Raw genomic sequence first — 20,218 nt, 5'->3', positions numbered from 1 at the left:
TTTTTATTCTTTAGTAAAAAAAAATCTTGTGTGGATACATGTGTATATAAAAAGTGAATACAAGTAATATATGGTAAATAAAAAGACAAAAAAATCTGTTGTAAAAAAAAGACTGACGTCTAATCTCTAAAAAAAGAGTAAGTAATAATAAATACTTAAACATGATTTATTCCTTTCCCTTGTATTTTGATTGACTTTTCTTGACAAAATTTGAATATATGATAAATATGTACTACAATCTTTTTTACTAATAATAAAATATAATTACCATTAGTATTAATAAAGTGTTTTTTGTTTCCAATTTGATTTAATTTGATGTATCCGTGTGTGAATATGTCTCTCACAAAATAGAGTAATTAGTGATTAAACCTTATTTGTTTTGTACCGATTTTAACCTACGCAACGATCCACATTGTACAGACCCACCCCTCTGTCCCAAACCCCACTCCCTCTCTCTCTTCCTTTATACCCTAAAAAGCAGCGGTTGGGTTCCTTCATAAGGCCCCTCTCTCGCTGCACACTCTATTCACCGAAACTTCGAACCAGAGAGAAAGAGTCTGCAAAAATACAAAACTCTTTCATCTCTCTCTATTCTTCTTTTGTTCTTATTTCAACCCAGATTGTCATTTTAATCATTCGTTTTAAAAGTTTTGATTTTTTGTGAATTTTTAAGAAAAGGGTTTTTGGGAATGGCACCAAGTTTTGATTGTGTTTCTAGTCTCCTTTGCACTGAGGATAGCAGTGTTTTTGATGATGCTCAATTTGAGGATACCATGGAAGAGGATTCGTGGCGTCCTAGGTACCAACATCAGACGAACCAAAACCATAGTGTCCCAGATGAGATGCCATTGCAGAGTGAAGAGTGTTTGATGTTGATGTTGGAAAAGGAATGTCAACAATGGCCTGGTTCTGATTACTTGAATAGGTTCAAGTTTGGGGATGATTTGGACTTTGGGGCTAGAAACGAAGCCATCGATTGGATTCAAAAGGTAGATTCTATTTTTTTATTTTGCTTTTTACTCTTTCTTACTCTAATCTATCTAATGCTTGTTGATTTTAATGTTTTTGCTTGTGGAAACTAAAGAAAAAAGTGTTTTTGATAGTGAACTTAAAAAAGTAGTGCTTTTTCTGAAATCCTGTTGACGAGGCTGTAATGGAATATGAACAATGATGATCTTTCTTCGAAACTGCGCCGATTTATTTGGATTTGGATTTAATGAAAGAACTGATATCTTTACAATTGAATACAACATTATTGATTTGATGATGATCCATTGCTTGGATTCTACTTGTATTTGACTAACAGATGAATTGAATTGAATTTCCGATTCATGCATTTTATGAATGGATTGGATTGGATTAGATTGTAATGTTTGTTTATCTAATCTAATTGCCCTTTTCTTTATGTTTATAGGTTCAATCATATTTCGGATTTGGTCCTCTATGTGCATATCTATCCATTAATTACATGGATCGATTCCTTTCAGCATATGAATTACCAGTAAGTCAATGAATGAAGTGAAATTCAACACAGAAATGAGCTTTTTTATTCTTGATTGATTTTGATCTAATTTTCTGTTTCCATTCATAGAAGGGAAGAACTTGGACAATGCAATTGTTGGCTGTATCCTGCTTATCTTTGGCAGCCAAAGTAGAGGAGACCGATGTTCCGCAAACTCTTGATTTACAAGTAGGAACTTGTCATTTTAAATGCTTTGTGTTTGTTAATTCAATCTATTCATGTTGCATATGCTGATCTATATTGATTCTTTCGTTTAGGTTGGTGATTCGAAGTTTGTATTTGAAGCTAAAACCATACAGCGAATGGAACTTCTAATACTGACCACATTGAAGTGGAGAATGCAATCAATTACTCCTTTCTCATTCATTGAATATTTCCTTTCTAAGATTAATGATGATCAGAGTTCATTAAGATCTTCAATTTCACAATCTACCCAACTTATAATAAGCACCATTAAAGGTATTAACTTCATTGCACAAAATAATTCCTTAACTGCTAGAATAACTAATCTCTGCAGTAAAATTAAATCATGAATTATAGGAATTGGAGTTGATTAATTTTGATTGTGTGAATTCAATGCAGGTATCGACTTCTTGGAATTCAAACCATCAGAGATTGCAGCGGCAGTTGCAACATGTGTTGTTTCCGAAACCCAAGCAATTGATACTAACAAAGCAATTTCTACTCTGATTCAACACATAGAAAAGGTAAACCCTGTGGTCCATTCAAAATGACAATAATGTTGTTTAATGTGCAATTTAATCGACGACGTTGTTTAATTGATATTTACAATGTGTAATTTGTGTTGTTATTGCAGGAGAGACTATTGAAGTGTATTGAAAAGGTTCAAGAGTTGTCATTGAACAATGCATCTGTTAAGGATTCAATTGTTGCATCTACTATCCCTTGTGTGCCTCAAAGCCCAATAGGTGTTTTGGATAATACTTTGTGCTTCAGCTACAAAAGTGATGAAACAAATGCTGGTTCATGTTCATCTTCACATAGTAGCCCAGATGCTAAGAGAAGGAAGCCAAACAAAACCTGTGGAGAAGATCTTTTATAGTAGAATTTTATCATCATCATCATAATCCATAAGATACTTTTTCCATAAAAGGACATTATACATTATGTGTGTTTTATGGAAGGTGTCCCCTCAATTCAATACCCAAAAAAGAAAGCAAGAGATAAGCTATAAATAATTTATAAAAAAATAAAAAAATATATAGTCAACAACCTAATGCAAAACTATAAGGTGGATCATAAGTTGAAGATGGGTGATCAATGAATAGTCCATGCTATTGGCATGGACTGAGTAATTACCACCAGCTGTTAAATATTTTGCATCTTTTTTAACAGTTGTATTATTTAGTCACAGTTTATTATTTATGTATGTAATTAGAGAGTCTTAAGGTTTTTCATTTGTTCAATTGTTCTATATTTGATATATAATATTATGAATAGACTTACAAGAGATAACTAGTAGTGCATATGATATGCTTGCGGGAAATATATTATATTTGTGTTATCTTTATTCCATTAGTTATTTAATTAATCTGTTTTGGTTAGTGAGTAAGCTTTTAAAAAAATATTGTTATTTTCTTGCCAAACTTATTCTACTTTACCCGCTGAAAACCTTTGTTTTTTAGCAAAAATTCCACGTGATACTTTGACTGTTAGATCATTGCTTTGTTGTGGATTTAAATAACATTTAACCCACAAAGTAGTGTACAGAAAGAGAAAACAATGGTCTTCTAACCTAGTCTAAATGGACCATCATTGAATCACAAGTTTCACAACTTCAATATCAATCACTTGACCCATCTTATATTTAGTGAGGAAATTTCAACAGAAAATATTCGAATAAATTTTTTGGTCGATCAACTAATAAATTTATTTTAATCTTACTCTCTTTGGAATATATGAACAAAAATAAAAAAAAAATGAATTTTTACTTATATATTTAAGATTGGATGGAGTAATAATCTTTTAGGAAAACTTTTCAAAACGTATCGAATTCTTTAGAAATAGTTATGTAATTTCTTGTAAAACATCCGCCTCTGCTCTCATGTTATTTTCAGCATAAGATAATGTATTTCCCTCAAATTGTGGTGCTCACATTTTCACATAAAAACATTTTATCCTGTTTTAGTTTTTCTTTGCAATTTTTTTGAATTTCCACAACTCTAAATTATTCTATTTTTTTCAATTTATTTTAAAATTACGATGTGAAAATTATTTTTAAATAAAATTAAATCAATTCCATATTTTTAAGTTTTTTGGATAAAAATATTATTTTTAAAAATTAAAGAATTAAAATATTTTGAATATACAACTTTAGAGAAACTCAAAATTTGAAATTCTCAAAAAAAATTTGTGTCAACCTAATGCAAAACTTGTATATTGCAACAACATACAACTTGAATATAATGGTTATAATTTTAGCATGACGCTAAAAAGAATAGGAATAATACTTTTTCATGGGTTGATCCTCTCTACTATGACAATAAAATCCGTATCCGCGGATACCCATCTAAACCCGTTTGATTTTGGCGGGAAAATCCGCTTTAATTAATTGGGTGCATGTCCGAGTGCTGATTTTTCTCGACATTTAAATTCGGACATAAGGACGGGTTTGGGATAGTATCCACCCGCACCGGAACCGCAAGTGATATTCTTGCAATTTTTTAATTTTATATACATATTTATATATATATATATATATATATATAATATTTTAAATATTAAAAATTATAATTTTATCTTTAGAAAAACTATTTTATAGTTTTATTATTATTTAATAATTATTATTTTAAAATAATAAATATAATTTTTAAATTTTAATAACCGTCATTTTATTAGGACTAAACATCTTATTTGAACGATACTTTGGAAATACAATTATACTATTTGTGAAATTAAAAATATTAATTATATTCAATTAATTTTTTAATAAACATGAAATTAGTTATTTTCTTTGGTTGACAAAAATTTACGACGATTCATTAAACACTTTTTGATTTACCTTTTGTACCAAAAGAATAAAAAGTGGATTTACGTTTTATTATGAGAAGTGAATGAAGGAAGTGTGTTGGGGGTGTAAACTGTGTAAGGGGTTCCAAATATAACCGCCTCAGCAGCAATTGATGAAAATCAGGCTGATCGAATTAGCTACTTTTACTTCCTCTCACTCTCAGCGCAGTCGCAGTCGCAAGCGATTTCCGATACAGAGAATCTCGCTTCTTCTACAATGGACTCCAATCCCTTTCTCGATGGCAACATTCACAATATTCTCGACTCTCGATTCCTTCACACTCGTCCTGTATCCCTCTTCCTTTACTTTCCCTTTATTTCTCTCCTTTTCTTTTAAACTCAAAAAATTAGCTTAATACTTCACGATTACCTTGCTGATTCCGATTTTCAATCCGATAGACGATCATTTGATTAAAGACTTGTTCTGATTTTAGCTTATGATTATTTACCGTGTCGTTTTTATCTTGACCGATAAAATGCTGTTTTTGTTTTGCCTATAGGATGTTAATCAGAGTTTGCAGACACACTCTTCCTTGATTCGGAGGCTTTCTCAAGATAAAGAGTTAGAGGTTGGTAACATGTCTCAATTTATTACTGTATTTATATATTGATTTCATATAGGTATCATTTTCTTAGAAATGCTGTTATTACCTTACCATAGATTGCAACATACATTCTCTTCCACTGTTTCTAACAGCCTGCTTCATTTGCTGAGCATTTTACCCTAGTTGAGATTCTATGAATCCTCTTTTTTTTGCCTTTTGATGACTATCCTTTTGCTCGTGATTTGAACAGGGGCATTTTGGTTGTGTCAATGCTGTGGCTTGGAATTCAAACGGTTCATTATTGATATCCGGATCAGATGATACGCGGGTATGATACATTTCTTTTCTCATCTTAACCATTATCTCATATGTTTGATGGAAACTAAACGTAAAAGAAGATTTGAAATTATCTGCAATTCTTCATAGTGCGTACAATATGGGATTATATCTCATTTAATTGTTTGCATGAAATTTTGCAGATCAACATTTGGAGTTATTCTGGTCAGAAACTACTGCAATCAATTGACACCGGACATTCTGCAAATATATTCTGTACTAAGTTCATACCAGAAACTTCTGATGAGCTTGTAGCCTCTGGAGCTGGAGATGCTGAAGTAATGATTCATTTGATATTTTTAGCAGCTAATGCATTTTTAATTCCCTAACTTCATATATTTTTCCTATTGTTCGCAGGTTCGGTTATTCAATAGGTCTCGCTTAAGTGGGAGTGGATTTAATGATAATGCCATTGCTCCATCAGCACTTTACCAATGCCACACTCGTAGAGTCAAGAAATTGGCTGTAAGTTATGTGGTCTATGAAAATCTTGAGTTAGTAGTTTCAATAACATTACATTAACGGGGGTAAAGGAAAACAAATGTATTTCAATGTCTTATCTGTTCTTATTTTGCAGGTTGAAAATGGAAACCCCAATGTGGTATGGAGTGCTAGTGAGGATGGAACCTTAAGACAACATGATTTTCGGGAAGGTACCTCTTGTCCTCTGGCAGGATCTTCACACCAAGAATGTCACAATGTTCTAGTAAGTGGTTTAATTAATTGTCCATTTTGAGTTCTACTGAACTTTGTCTGGATGTGTAAAATCTTTCTGATTTTTTTTAATAAAAGTTGTTTTCTTTTTTATGTATTTATATTTATTTTCCATACACTAAAAATCTTCAGTCTCGTGATGGTCTCACTATTGCGTTTTGTTATCCTCTGGAATTAGATAGGATCGGATCTCAACAGTTTTGCTACTAATTATTTGGCTTTTCCACTGGAGATAGTCAAGAAGTCAGCGTATTATGATCATTGTTTTCTGTAGCTGAACACCACAGTGTTTTTCATTTATTGACTTCCAATTTTATGGTTAATGCCAGCTTGATTTACGGAATGGAGCTAAACGGTCCCTTGGCGATCCTCCTAAACAAGTCCTTGCTTTAAAATCTTGTGACATTAGTTCAGCTAGACCTCATTTGCTCCTTGTTGGTGGGAGGTAAATATCTCTGGTGAACCCATATGTAATTTAGTTCAGTTTTCTATTTCAAACTGACTTTAGGTTTTCTTCTTCTTGCAGTGATGCCTTTGCACGTCTGTATGATAGAAGGATGCTACCACCTTTAAGCTCCTGTGGGAAAAGAATGCCTCCACCTCCTTGTGTTAATTATTTCTGTCCAATGCATCTTTCTGATCGTGTTAGTCCTTTGCTTTATTAGTCTACTATTATCCGCTTTTGAATAAAGTACTGTCCAATGTAGTAGGTAGTCTAAAACAGAGACCATGCCATCATAGGAAAAACAGATATGTTGGCAAGCTCTGTTTTTTCATGCATTTTTCTCCTGCATTTCTTTCGTTCTCATGTCTGATAAAAGCTTTTCTTTTGGGTCAAACGAAAACTCACATCTTCGTGTTAACCTACGCTTTCTACTTTCTCCATTGGAGAAAGCCTGATAAAGGGTGAGGGTAGGAATTTTAACACCTTGTATCCATTTAGAATTTTTTTCGTACCTTAAAATATGATTGTGAATTGTAATAATATACTTTATCAGAAGCATAAATAATCTCGTGGATGAGTGCTATTCCCAGGAAAATGAGTTTGGGATGTAATATTCCCATGTCTCATACAAATGTTAAAGAAAATGCTATCGTATCATGTATTCTCTAGGAACATACTCCACTCATGGTTTCTCACTTTTTCATTACCATGATAAATTAAAGATGATAATCTTGCATTCCGATGGGAATATAATTATTTTAAAACATCGACCAACTATAACTTTCTACTTTTACCTCATTCTACCATTATTTTCTATTTTTGAATTTTTTATTTCTGAACAAATAAAGTTTAAAACTATTCGTAGGAACATTATGTAGTTAGCCAACATACTTGTGAGTATATTTGATTCTATACCTTGAAGCAAACTCCTCTTATCATGCTACTGACTTAATGCCGCATATACTTTGGTTTCTAGAAAATATCATATTCTCTCGTCCATTTTCTTCCTTGATATGTTATACAGGTTTAAGTCTTTCCTTCTACTTTAATTAAATATTCTTGCACTCATACTGTGTCCTTTTCTTCCAGGGACATCCAAGCTTGCACTTAACTCATGTTGCGTTTAGTCCTGATGGATGCGAAGTTCTCCTCAGCTATAGTGGAGAGCATGTTTACTTGATGAATGTAAATCATGGTAAATCGTTCTACACTATACCTTGTTTCTTGTTTATTCATAGTTATATATCCACAGATAGTATGAAATAATGTGCCCTTGTTCAGATTGTTTTGGGTGTTAATAGCAGTCTAATTATGCAGCAGTTTTTCTGTGCAAATTGTTTTGCACACTGTCATCTTATTTATTTATTTATTTATTTATTTATGCTTGATATCATTGGAATCTTTAACTCACATAGTCAATGACATACAAAAAAAGAGTGCTGTGCGGTGTATAGTATTCCTACGGTTGGTCAAATATTGAAACTTTAAACAAAATAAATAAGGTTAAATAAGTAATTTTTTTCCATTTTTTTAGAATTGGGTTTTGAAGAGGCCACTTCATGCTGTGTGTCACTTTGTTGGTTTATCAATGTAAGTGAACATGTTAATCTTGCATATATTTGGGGCTCTTCCCTTAGCTTCGACTGTACTTCTTGCATATTTTTTAACCTCTGTCTATTTCTTATTATATCATTTTGATGCATATTATATCCTAAATGGGCACCTCCTTTCTAAAATAACCCTTTTAATCAGCATCATTTATTTTGTTGACAGGTTTTATTTGATGCACTGCAAATTTATTGTTAGATTTTTGGTACAGAGTGATTTTAAATGTTCTCGAAGATCGAGGCCTAGTTTGAATTAATTTATAGTTTATGGGAGCTTCTCAATTTTTTTTTTGAAAAAAGCACTTCTCAATTAAAATGAGTTTTATGGTTCTTCACTTAGGATAAACATCTTTATTATAAGCTTGTAATTGTTTATGGAGAAGTTAAATGGGCAAGCCTCCAAAAAAGTTAAGATGTTGACACTAATTTCAACTTATATACGAAGTTTTTGTTTAAAAGACCCATAATTATTGTAGCATTCGGCAAATTATGTCTTTTTGCACAAGTCCTTATTGTAAATTGTCCAAACTAGCTCCTACTCTTCAGCTGTAGCATCATCTATTCCGTTACTTGCCTGTTTGTTGGGACTGTAAAAGTTGTTGACATTATGCTTATTCTTGCAATATGCAGCTGGAGTGAATGAGATGCAATATACTTCAGGAGATGTTTCAAAGCTGACGACTTACTCTCCAATAGTTAATGGGGCAGAATTGCAGCCTTTTGTGTCTAATGTCTTCCCAAATGGTTTTCCTACTAAAAAGAACATTGCTGCAAAGGTATGCAGTGTATCATTTTTTGATTAGTTTTTGGAATATATCTATAAGGGATTTTGCTGTAGATCTGTGCTGTAACTAAATAACTTTCCTTTAGTTTTGCATTGTGTTATTGTTAATTAATTGGGTTTTACAGCTTGACAAGTGTAGGAAACTAATAAAATATGCTAAGAAGTCATTGGAGGAGGGGACACCCTATTATGGAATTGAGGCATGCAATGAAGTTTTGAATGGCTACAATCATATTATTGGGCCTGCACTAAAACATGAATGCTTGTGTACACGTGCTGCACTATTGCTCAAGGTTCTTCTCAATATCACTAATTTTTCTTTTCCTTTCTGTTCAGTTTTGTTTTTCAATTTTGCTGAATGGAACATCTTTTGAAATTTCTTCCACATCCAGAGGAAGTGGAAAAACGATGCTCATATGGCTACAAGGGACTGCCATGCTGCTAGGAAAATCGATAAATCTGCATATAAACCACTTTACTACATGTCAGAAGCATTGTCTCAGGTACTTTTGAATGTACAAACTATATTTTTTTAGAATGTGTTTACTATGAATCCTAGTTTAATAATGGGTAATGGCGGTTTTCACGACTGTCTTGGTGCATATAAGACTCACATTCGAAATATGATAAGTTGGGAGTCACAATTTTTCTGTTTGATAGAAACAAAAGTTTCTTGAGAACTACAGTTAGTGTACTCACATGCATGAAGTTAATAGTGGAGGGTTTATTTAAGCTTGTATATTTTATTTAATTTTTTATTTTAGAATTTAGAAATCTCCTTCTATCAAGAAAAATTCAAGCCCCACAATCCACATTGAATAGGGATAAGGCCTGAACATAGTTTATAAAGAGTAACACTCTTCACCTTACAAACCGGTTTTATACAGATGGTTTTAGCTCAATATCAAAAACTTAATATGGTATCAAAGCATATCAATTCGGGTCACCCATCATATTATCCACACAGCAAGTCCATTAGTGTTTGACATGAAGAGTGTATTGGGAAAAACTCAAGTCCCACATTGAAAAGAGTTTATAAGTAGTAGTACCCCTCTGTGCATAGTTTGCATTTTTGTGTGTGTATAAACTTGGGTTTCATAGAGGGTTCTGCAGTAGTGCGAATGGGAAAGAGAACTGAAATAGAAGCACCTATCTTTGACATTAATTATCGATTATTAGTTTGTATGTGCTGTTTTTTGAGGGGTTTGCAGCTGGGAAGGATTTTAAAACTTGAATGGTAAAAGAGGGCTATACATGTTTCATAGAGGTCCTGCTGTAGTGCGAATGGGAAAGAGAACTGAAGCAGAAGCACCTATCTTTAACATTGATTATCGATTATTAGTGTTTGTATGTGCTGTTTTTTGAGGGGTTTGCAGCTGGGAAGGATTTTAACTTGAATGGTAAAAGAGGGCTATACATGTTTGGAATCATCTTGACCTACACATTAAAAAGTTTGTTTATTAGGGAATACGAACAAAAGTGTTGAGTAGAAGATCATAGAAATCTGAAGGAAACAAAGTGCAACCAAAGAGAAGGTTGAATCTTGTGTTATCTATGAAAATTCGGATTGAAGAAAAACAAAATTGAGATATTTAGCCCAAGTTTTATAAGATTGAGGGTGGCAACAAATGTTTCTATAGGATTAGATAATTTAGGCGTTTTTTCCTGATAAATCAGTAAACAGTATTTACCTATGATGCATGGATACTCCACTTTCCTCACTATAATCTGTGGCAGATACTTCCTGTCAAGAATTAGAATAAAATCATATTTATTGAAACTTGAAATATATTGGTAATACATTAGATATATTTATACTAGATTACTAAACAACCAAATCCTATAATTACTCATATATAACTAAATCCCTACTAGTACTCCTATTCAACTAAATCCCTATACTTGAGGGATATTAAACAGAAACATATTTTGACACTCCCCCTCAAGCTGGTGAATAGGTGTTCTCCATTCCCAGCTTGAATACAATTCTTTCAAAGTTGCTACTGTTCAGCCCTTTAGTTAGAAGTTCTGCAAGGTTGTCATGGGAGGAGTTATATGGAGTGCAAATTAGGCCAAAAAGAAGTCTCAAGTTGCTGCAATGAAGGCAGCAAAAAGGGCCACAATGAAGGTGGCTAAGAAATAGAAACTGCAATGAAGGCGGAACCGCAATGAAGGCGGCAAAAGGATCACAATGAAGGTGGTTAAGAAATAGAAACCGCAATGAAGGCGGCAAAAGGACCACAATGAAGGTGGCTAAGATTTCACGAAAATAGAAACCGCAATGAAGGCGGCAAAAGGACCACAATTAAGGTGGTTAAGATTTTAGGAAAATATAAATCGCAATAAAGGCGGTAGTTTTATGCGGAAGCAAGGGCCACAATGAAAGTGCCATTCGGAAACTCAATGGATCATAGTTTGGGACTCGTCTCATAGCTGTTGACTGGGTACTGAGGATGATGTCGAGCATGTTGACAAACAATCTGATCATGGAGATGATAGTGATACCGATGGTGTCGTAGTGGAAGATGTTCCTTCTAAAGATGATTTTGACAAGGAAGCAGATATTGCAAGAAAGGTTCAGGATGCAAATAGTAAAGCATCTAAGGAGTTTGACAAGGTTTCAGGTGTTTCTAAGTCTGAAACTTCCAGCAGAACATGCTGAATTCTTTTAGTGCTCAAGGTGAAAGTAGTAATAGTCAATTTTCACAATCTGAAGACGATAACCAAGCTGAATCTGAAATGGCGAATGAACAAGGTACTAGCTATTCTGGCCCATCTGTTCCCCCACCTAATGACCCGGTGATTCTACTCCTGTCACTCAAACACTCCCTCCTCCTATTGACAAAACGTCCAGCCGGCAATGGTACAACACTCCCCCTCAAGCTAAAGCTTAACTTTAGCTTGCTACAAGAAAACAATGTTTTGCTCCACAAAATAATAAAAAAGATGGAAAGGCAACTCAGGGATGCATTTGAAGTCGGAGAAAATTGCTATAAATATAGCCTAGCTAGATAGCCTGATTGATCATCAGTCTGAGAGAAATTCATGGCAAGCAATTGAACAAAGCAAGCTCCGTTCTTCTAAAAGACTGCATTTGGAAGCTTCAAAACAATAATATTGGAGACTCAAAATATTTAAACTGGAATATGTTTCAAAGAGAGAGCGGCATGCTTCAGGAAGATAAAGGCACGAACATTACATCACATCATGAAAGGACTTGCAGAGGGGAACCGGAGACAGGTGCATGCATTCTCACGCAATAATGTAAGAACAAAAAAACAGGAATAACAGGTGAAGCTCCAACACCACAACTGCTAAACCTACTTTTAGACTCAATCGCACCATGAATACTCATAATAATATACACATTCTATAGAAAGTTTCCTTTCCAATCACAATTGACTCTACATTCTCAAAAAGAGGTTTGAACACAGAACCCCCAAACTCTGCACAAACACCAAGGTCTGTTTGCTGACTGTATCGTAGGTCATTTTGTGGAATCAAAATGACCCATAGACAACATTCCAAGCCCTCCAATTTCCTTGGGTTTGTAGAAAATAACAGGTGGAAACCTGCTAGGCATCTTTGAGTTGAGTCCAATCTTGATACGAGTTTGAATTTTATTTTCACATTTGACAAGCAAATCCAACAGCTCTTGAGTATGTACAGTTGTCTCTCGGAAATAAGTCATGAGTCCTATTAAAGCCTGGAATAGATATCAATGGCACCAAAAGCTTATCTTCGTTGGGTAGGAGGTCAAGTTCTTCTTCTTTGTCAAAAACATCATCAGATGATTTCTTTCGAATAGATGCGTTGAAATTCACCGCATCTGATGCATCTGCAATTTTATCAAAATCTGGGAAAAATTATGTTTCTAACAATGCTAGCTCTCCTAAAACTGAGGTTGACATTAGCCCTCCAGTTCCAACATCAATATATCAAGTTTACAATTTGGCCTACAGCCAAAACGGTATGCCACCAACTACAAGCCCTCCTATCCAAACGATGGATCGATCGGGAAGATATGAATCTGCCAGGATTCCATCTTTGATCTTCGAAAGAAATAATAATCCATTGGAATGGAGTATTGCTTCTAATGACTCATTATTTAGCATTCATATAGGTCACCATAGTTTTTCCAGAGAACATACCTTTAAGTTTGGTGAATTATGCATGTCGGAAGAATTGATCAAACCTGAAGAACTAAGTATGTTTAATTGAACCCCATCAATTGCAATTGAAGAGATGGAAACTGCCAGAAAAAGTGCTGACATAAAGAATTTGAAAACAATAGAAACATCAGAAGAATCTTTCAAATTTGACCAAAAGCTCAGTGAAAACCACAACGACATAGAGACATTTCATCAAGATGCAAACTCCAAGTCTTCAAAGTCAAGTGTGTCAAGTCTCTCCAATGAGAGTGGAGCCACCGGGCACTCTTTTGTCCCATTAAACAAGGATTCACGACGATTCAGCTTATGTTGTAATTATAGTTGGATGTTCTGCCACCATAAATGGCCGACCTGCTGTTATACATGGCCAAGCTGCAAGTGTTCTCATTGCGGGTGGTTGTTCTGCAGTTGTTGCACCTGTAGCCATACAAAAAGCAGTGAGCGTGCCTCCCCTATTTTGACAGAAACAGAGAGGAATAGTTTTGAGAAGACAAATACTCCTAGACACGACTCATATAAAGAAGAGTTAGATACAACTAGCAGTTCATCTGCCAGTTGTTGGCATTGCTTCCAATCTAAACAAGCATGTGATGTTTGTTCGAACTCACGTGGTAATTGTTGCTATTGGTTTCATAGCTTTTCTTGTTCTTCTAGTACATGTAAGCTTTCTTGTGCAAGGTGCAAATGTTGTTAAGTGGGTTTTACAGAATTCAGATGCCTTATTTTTTAAAAAAGTGGTGCTGCCGGCGGCATTTGCCGCCACCGGCAGCGGTAGTGAAGCACAAAGACAGATCACAAAATCAGAACCTGCTCTGATACCATGTCAAAAATTAGAATAAAATCATATTTATTGAAACTTGAAATATATTGGTAATACATCTGATATATTTATACTAGATTACTAAACAACCAAATCCTATAATTACTCATATATAACTAAATTCCTACTAGTACTCCTATATAACTGAATCCTTATTAGTACTCCTATATAACCGAATCCCTACTAGTACTCCTATTCAACTAAATCCCTATACTTGAGGGATATTAAACAGAAACATATTTTGACACTTCCCAATACGCAATACGCCAAAAATACGTGCCTAAAAGGTATTCGGGAGGAACGGTTCAATAAATAAATTACGGATACATATCATATTCGCTCACAAGCCTCTTCAACTGATTGCATGTTGAAGCACTGACTTGATATTAGCATAGATATTTATATACGTATACTAAACATATACTATATTTTATAAGAAATAACGTATACATATCGTATCTGTGCAACATAGATATTTATGAATTTACGTTCATTATCACACCATTTGTTTACATAAGGTTTTCTGATTGTATTACCCGTCCGTTCAGTTATAAAACCAATTAGTGAATGTTATTTCCTTGCAGTTGGGTAGACACAAAGAAGCTTTGGAATTCGCTGTTGCTTCCCACTCGCTGGCCCCATCCAAAGCTGAAGTTGCTGAAAGAGTGGCAAATGTGAAGAAGGATATTGTTTTAGGTATGGACAAGATGGGCATGGTTTGACTGTAAGAACTTCTATATGAAACTAATCCATTTTTTTTAGTGCATCTATGTGCAAATTCATCAATAACTATTCTTCCAATTATTCAATAGTTACTGTATGCCATAATAGCTAAAACTTGGTATACGAAAAATCAATCTAATTTCCAAATATTGCTTTTTATGTCTTGAAAATTACATGCCATTTTTTAATGATATTATGTGGATCTAACAGCTGAAACTGAGAAAAATAGTAAGACAAATAATGTAGCGTCAAGGATTGACGGAAGAGGTGGAAGAATATTATCATTAAGTGACATACTCTACCGATCAGAGGCTAATAGTGATTCTTCACAAGATGATCAGAGATCTGAGAGGGATGATTCTGATTACGATGAGGAATTGGAGTTGGACTTTGAAACATCGGTATCTGGCGACGAAGGACATGATTCTGATTCAAATATTCTTCATGAGAGTTTGAATCTTAGAATTCATCGCAGAGGCGACTCGAGAGAAAATGTTGGTGCAAGTGGATCGTGCGAATCACCCTCATCGTCATCATCACAGAATGGCAGAGCATCATATCAGGTTTGTTTTGATATCTTCTATAGAAAGTAGGGAGAATAGTGGTGTATATCCTTTTCATCTGATTTCATCAATGATTATAAATAAATAGGCATAGAGGATAGAGAAAGAGGAGATAAGGTCTCTCCAACTTTGTCATAGTAGTTTTATTAGATTAGTCAATTTAATTCCTAAAATTGTCTGACATGACAAGCACTAATGTGACTGAGAATCTTCAAATTCAATATCATTTAAGAAAATTGTTTATTTCAGGTACTGAGTTAAGTTAATAGTACCCTACAATTTCAGGGACTAAATTGATGATTTGCAAACAATAATGATGTCTTTAAAAAAATCTTGAGTTATTTAATGGCTTCATCTGGTTTTGTGTTGTTTCCTTTCTTTTGGTTCCGATGCATAAACCCAAATTGTAATGATTAATGTTGTGGAAAGGGTGTGGAAACCTCTTTTTTCTCTAATATCTAGCACTTCATAATAACTTATCATTGTTTGGAGAATGTAGGATTTATTTGTAAGCCCTCTCAATTGGGTCCTCTATTATTTGATTGCATCTCTCTATGAAACACTTAGATATAATTTTTGACAGAATGATAATTCCACACAGTTGTCTAGCACATGACTCATGACTCTTTGTTTACTCTCCTATATCCAAGTGCTGTTTCAACACGACACATTTTGTTTTATGCATAAGTCCATTTTTAGGTTGATGTTTTTGACTGGTTGTTGGCTTCAGATTTTTGTTTGTTTCATTTTTAGTTTCCATCTATTAGAGTTTTGGTCCCAGTAAAAAAAAAAGATTTTTGGTCCACATCTAAACACAATATCTAACAGTATCACATAAAGTAATATTAATACATGTTCTTAGTTTGGATTTTCAGAAATGCAATTATATATTTACATGTTTTATGAATTTTTCTCAATGCATATCTATATGGTGTGTAGTCGTGTACCAAATGTATTATGTATTATATCCTACATTTTTCAAGAATATTTTTTTTTTTTTACATTTGTATCTGATACACGTATCTATATATTATTAAATCTTCCGTTTACATTTTGGATATTTGTACTCTTAATTATTTATCATGCAGCCTGAAGCAGCTATTGACATGAAGCAGAGATTTATTGGTCACTGCAATGTGGGGACTGATATAAAACAGGCCAGCTTTCTAGGTCAAAGAGGTGTTCTATTTACAAGCTTTGATGTGAATTTTACAATCAGCTATGAAATTTATCATAATTCACTCTCTCTCTCACACACACACACACACATAGCCACCAGGTGGTTTCATTGTATATTTTTTCCATGTGACTATTTTTTATACTATCACAATGAATCTCCTCATTTGGATTGTTCATCTCTAGAATATAGGCAGTAAATGTGAGTTAACATTTGGTCCATATTTGCAATTTTTATGTAGAACTTCTAACTTGTTTATTTATAGGTGAATATGTTGCCAGCGGAAGTGATGATGGAAGATGGTTTATTTGGGAAAAGCGAACTGGTAGACTCATGAAAATGCTGAACGGCGATGAATCTGGTAACATTGTTTTCCTATGGTTTTGGGATTTTGGAGTTTCCCCTTGTACTGTAATCTAAAGCTACTTCTTCCTCCTACAGTTGTAAATTGCATACAATGTCATCCATTTGATTTTGTTGTGGCAACCAGTGGTATTGATAGCACAATAAAGGTGAGAATGATCATTCTATGATGTAATGGATTGAATAAAATAATTTCAATCTCTGAAGCTTTCTGTTGGTGGATTATTCTAGATATGGACTCCAAGCGCTCCTGTTCCGTCTTCTGTAGCTGGTGGTTCTGCAGGACCAGAAACTGGTGATGTGTTGGATGCTATGGAGAACAATCAACAAAAGTTATCCCGTAATCGGGATTCACTCCTGTAAGAATCTTAAAATTTCCCGCTATAGGTTTGTGAGTGATATTGTTATGTGGCTAGGTTGGACATTTTATTATATATATATTATATATATATATATATGCTGTCTTACCAACTTCTATATTAATTGGACTAATTTATTATTCTGCTCTTAATGTTACGTGTATCATGTCCAACTTCTGAAATTTCTTATCTGATCATTGTTCCTTGACTTACTCCGATTAAGTTTCTTATCTGATCATCATTCCTTGACTTACTCTGTTAAAGTAGGTTCTACTTCTAGTTTTGACAGTGTCCAGGTGATACATGTCAGGCTATTGATTAGGAGGGTTGGATTTAACGACTTCGTCAACTTAACTGTCTTTGTTCATCAATTGAGCATGATATTTTGATCTACACCTTTTTATTTCTGTGTTACATAAATATGTTTAGATATATTGGCTTTTCCTTTAATGCTTCCCAAAACAAATAAGCCATTTAGGAGATATTGTGGTTAAGTAATTGTTTTTTCCGCAGGCCCTTTGAGCTCTTAGAACCATTTAGAATGCATGAGTTTCCTGAAGGATCACTACGCTTGCGCCCTTTTGAATGTGCCCAAAGCTAAAGATTCGCTGATTTTCACCTACTGGTAACTTGTTCTTTTCTCTTGCATTGGTCTTGATATTTACATTCCCTGTATAACTAGGAAGTTACCAATACTATAACTACCCCAAAGTGGGTCCCTTTGGTGTCGCCAAGAAAATTTATCTCAAGAAAAGAGCTCCATTATTTGTTGGTACTAATGGTTCAATTGGAAAAAAAGATGGTTCAGCCATGGATCAACCAAACAACATAATAAGGGACGAAAATATAGCCCCCCCCTCCTCTCTAAATGACAGCACAACACCTTAGCTTCGATTAGGAGGGCAGAGAAGTGGACAGGAAAATGGGACAGGTATTTTTGTCCCATAACAGGATGCCTAAATCATGCAATTTTTTGTCTGACATTGTTGTTGTGATCTCCAATTTTTCGTTTTCAAAACCATATCTTATTGAACCTGTATTTCATGCCTTAGCTAGTTAACGGGAAATCCTTAAAAAGCAACACTTACAATATTAGAGCGCTTTTGTGTTTGTATTGAATGAATTGTAGAGGTATCTCTGTCCTATTTTACTATCACAGGTGCTATGTTCCGCGGTACTTGTGAACCTGGACTGAGATGATCTAGATGGGAGGCCATTGTTGGTGATAGGAGCTTTGACCATGGGAGACATTTTGAAGAGAATAAGTTGAAACATGAAAGTAAATTATGGAGTATTATCTGGAATTTCTTCTTCTAGTAAACAAGTATTTTCCTGAATTTATCTCCTAGAATATTGTTGAATTTTTTGAAAATATGTACAAAATTAACAATTGCTGTGTTTGCTGATATGTGTATAGTTTTCTAGTGGTCCCTGAATTAAAATAATTGATTTGATTGAATTCAATTTATGTGTATATAGCTTTTTTGTAGTTTGAACGTAAATATTATAGTAACTTACGGTTTTTGCACTTATAGTCCCCTGTACTGTTTCTATAAACCATGTGGTATTTGATTTTAGGGCATGTATGTCTAGTATCATAGTGGTTCAATTCTGATAAACTTGGATGATTTTAGTTGATCTAAGATTTACCGTCTCTACCCCTTTTAGTGCACTATTGAAGACTGGATACATTGCTTTGTCAATAAAAATGGAAATTGTAAATATTCGATTCACCAACTTAATGATTTGCTAATTTTTAAGAAGATCGGTTCAACCCATTGCAATTATTAACTTAATATTATTATCCTATCATTAGTTTGAAAAATGGGAGATCATCTTTTCCGGTACGTTGATGTTTCTATTGTGGTGGGCTTAAAAAAGATTAAAGTCAAAAGTAACTACTAACTACTATTGACATATTCTTTAGTATAGTTATCGATGTTTCACATGTTTTGCAGATTGATTTTGAACGGGACTACAATTTGAATTGGTTTGATTGAATATTACATTGCCTTATTCTTTTGTTCCATAATATCCATTTTCTCTCATCTTCCACGTAATGGTCCCACGGGTCACGTGTGTGGATGTGCTCTCTAGAATGTAATCAAAATCTACCCCCACTATGAATGATGTTGCATTCACAAATCTTTCACCTAACGTCTTTGGATGCATTTGCCGATTGCCATGCAACAACCATATATCTTGCCACATTGAACGGGATGGGGTTGCAAAAAGTACAACTTATTTTCCGGTTTAATTTTTTTGTGATCCACAAGATTTTGGTTTCCTTTGATTACTTTCATTTAATACCACCACACCAAATTTTTATTGATCCAAATAGTATTAATAATCATTTACAATTGTTGTCGAAAGATTTAAAATTAATACCATGACTAAGTTTTTATTTTTATATAAGATGATAAATTTAATTATAATTAACTTAAATAACTGAATTCGAATTAAGAATTATTATGATTAAATTATTCCCACTAAATTAGCAATTTAAGTATTGTCATATAATGATAGAATAAGAAAGTTCTATTTCCCATTTCTGGAGGCTGCGTTACTAACAAAAGCAACCGACAAATTATCGTCCTCCCATGTTTCAGTGTGTTTAGTTTAGACCAAAGAGATCAATGCTGGCTAAGCACGTCACTGTTTGTCATATACATGTCCATACTCACCTTTTGTGGCAGTTCCAGCATTGTCACTAAAAATGAATTATTAATTTGGACCATGGCCTTCACGCTCTTCAACTGTCGAACCAACTTTATTTAAATTATAATTATAATTCCTCTGTTTCTATTTACAACACCTTGTTTCTTATCTGTTGTATGTGGTTTAAAGTTGTCTAGAGTTTTCTCGTTAACCATACATACATGATTTTAATGCTGATAATAAATAAAAAGTGATGGCTGAGTATTCTTTGGTGATTAACTTGATTTGTAGTAATGTATATTTCCATTGTGTTATATTTAAGAAAGTAAAGTATTTAAGAAAGTAAAATAGATAATTTTCCTATAAAAATAATAAATTTATTATTTTGATAAATGGTTGA

General features: G+C 33.8%; 2 protein-coding genes across 2 annotated transcripts; both read left to right on the top strand.

Moving 5' to 3' along the window:
• The first annotated feature begins 361 nt into the window (after positions 1 to 361).
• Positions 362 to 3,047, top strand: LOC101502667 (cyclin-D4-1-like). The gene is made up of 6 exons (XM_004501557.4): positions 362 to 989; positions 1,415 to 1,501; positions 1,592 to 1,690; positions 1,780 to 1,981; positions 2,105 to 2,229; positions 2,340 to 3,047. Exons 1-6 carry the CDS (start codon positions 690 to 692, stop codon positions 2,583 to 2,585), a joined length of 1,059 nt encoding a protein of 352 aa, XP_004501614.1. The 5' UTR covers positions 362 to 689; the 3' UTR covers positions 2,586 to 3,047.
• A 1,549-nt stretch (positions 3,048 to 4,596) lies between these two features.
• On the top strand, positions 4,597 to 18,688 carry LOC101502981 (protein ALTERED SEED GERMINATION 2). Its single transcript, XM_004501559.4, has 20 exons — positions 4,597 to 4,841; positions 5,053 to 5,121; positions 5,348 to 5,425; positions 5,577 to 5,711; positions 5,791 to 5,898; positions 6,011 to 6,139; positions 6,477 to 6,592; positions 6,674 to 6,791; positions 7,682 to 7,787; positions 8,830 to 8,975; positions 9,109 to 9,276; positions 9,376 to 9,486; positions 14,560 to 14,671; positions 14,909 to 15,261; positions 16,350 to 16,440; positions 16,704 to 16,799; positions 16,880 to 16,950; positions 17,033 to 17,160; positions 17,674 to 17,785; positions 18,320 to 18,688. Exons 1-19 carry the CDS (start codon positions 4,770 to 4,772, stop codon positions 17,759 to 17,761), a joined length of 2,295 nt encoding a protein of 764 aa, XP_004501616.1. The 5' UTR covers positions 4,597 to 4,769; the 3' UTR covers positions 17,762 to 17,785; positions 18,320 to 18,688.
• Positions 18,689 to 20,218: the final 1,530 nt, after the last annotated feature.

Source organism: Cicer arietinum, chromosome 5, assembly GCF_000331145.2.
Source record: "Cicer arietinum cultivar CDC Frontier isolate Library 1 chromosome 5, Cicar.CDCFrontier_v2.0, whole genome shotgun sequence".
NCBI classification, from domain to species: Eukaryota; Viridiplantae; Streptophyta; class Magnoliopsida; order Fabales; family Fabaceae; genus Cicer; species Cicer arietinum.
The sequence above is the reverse complement of the archived record's forward strand: the minus strand, read 5'-3'. Positions and strand labels throughout refer to the sequence as shown.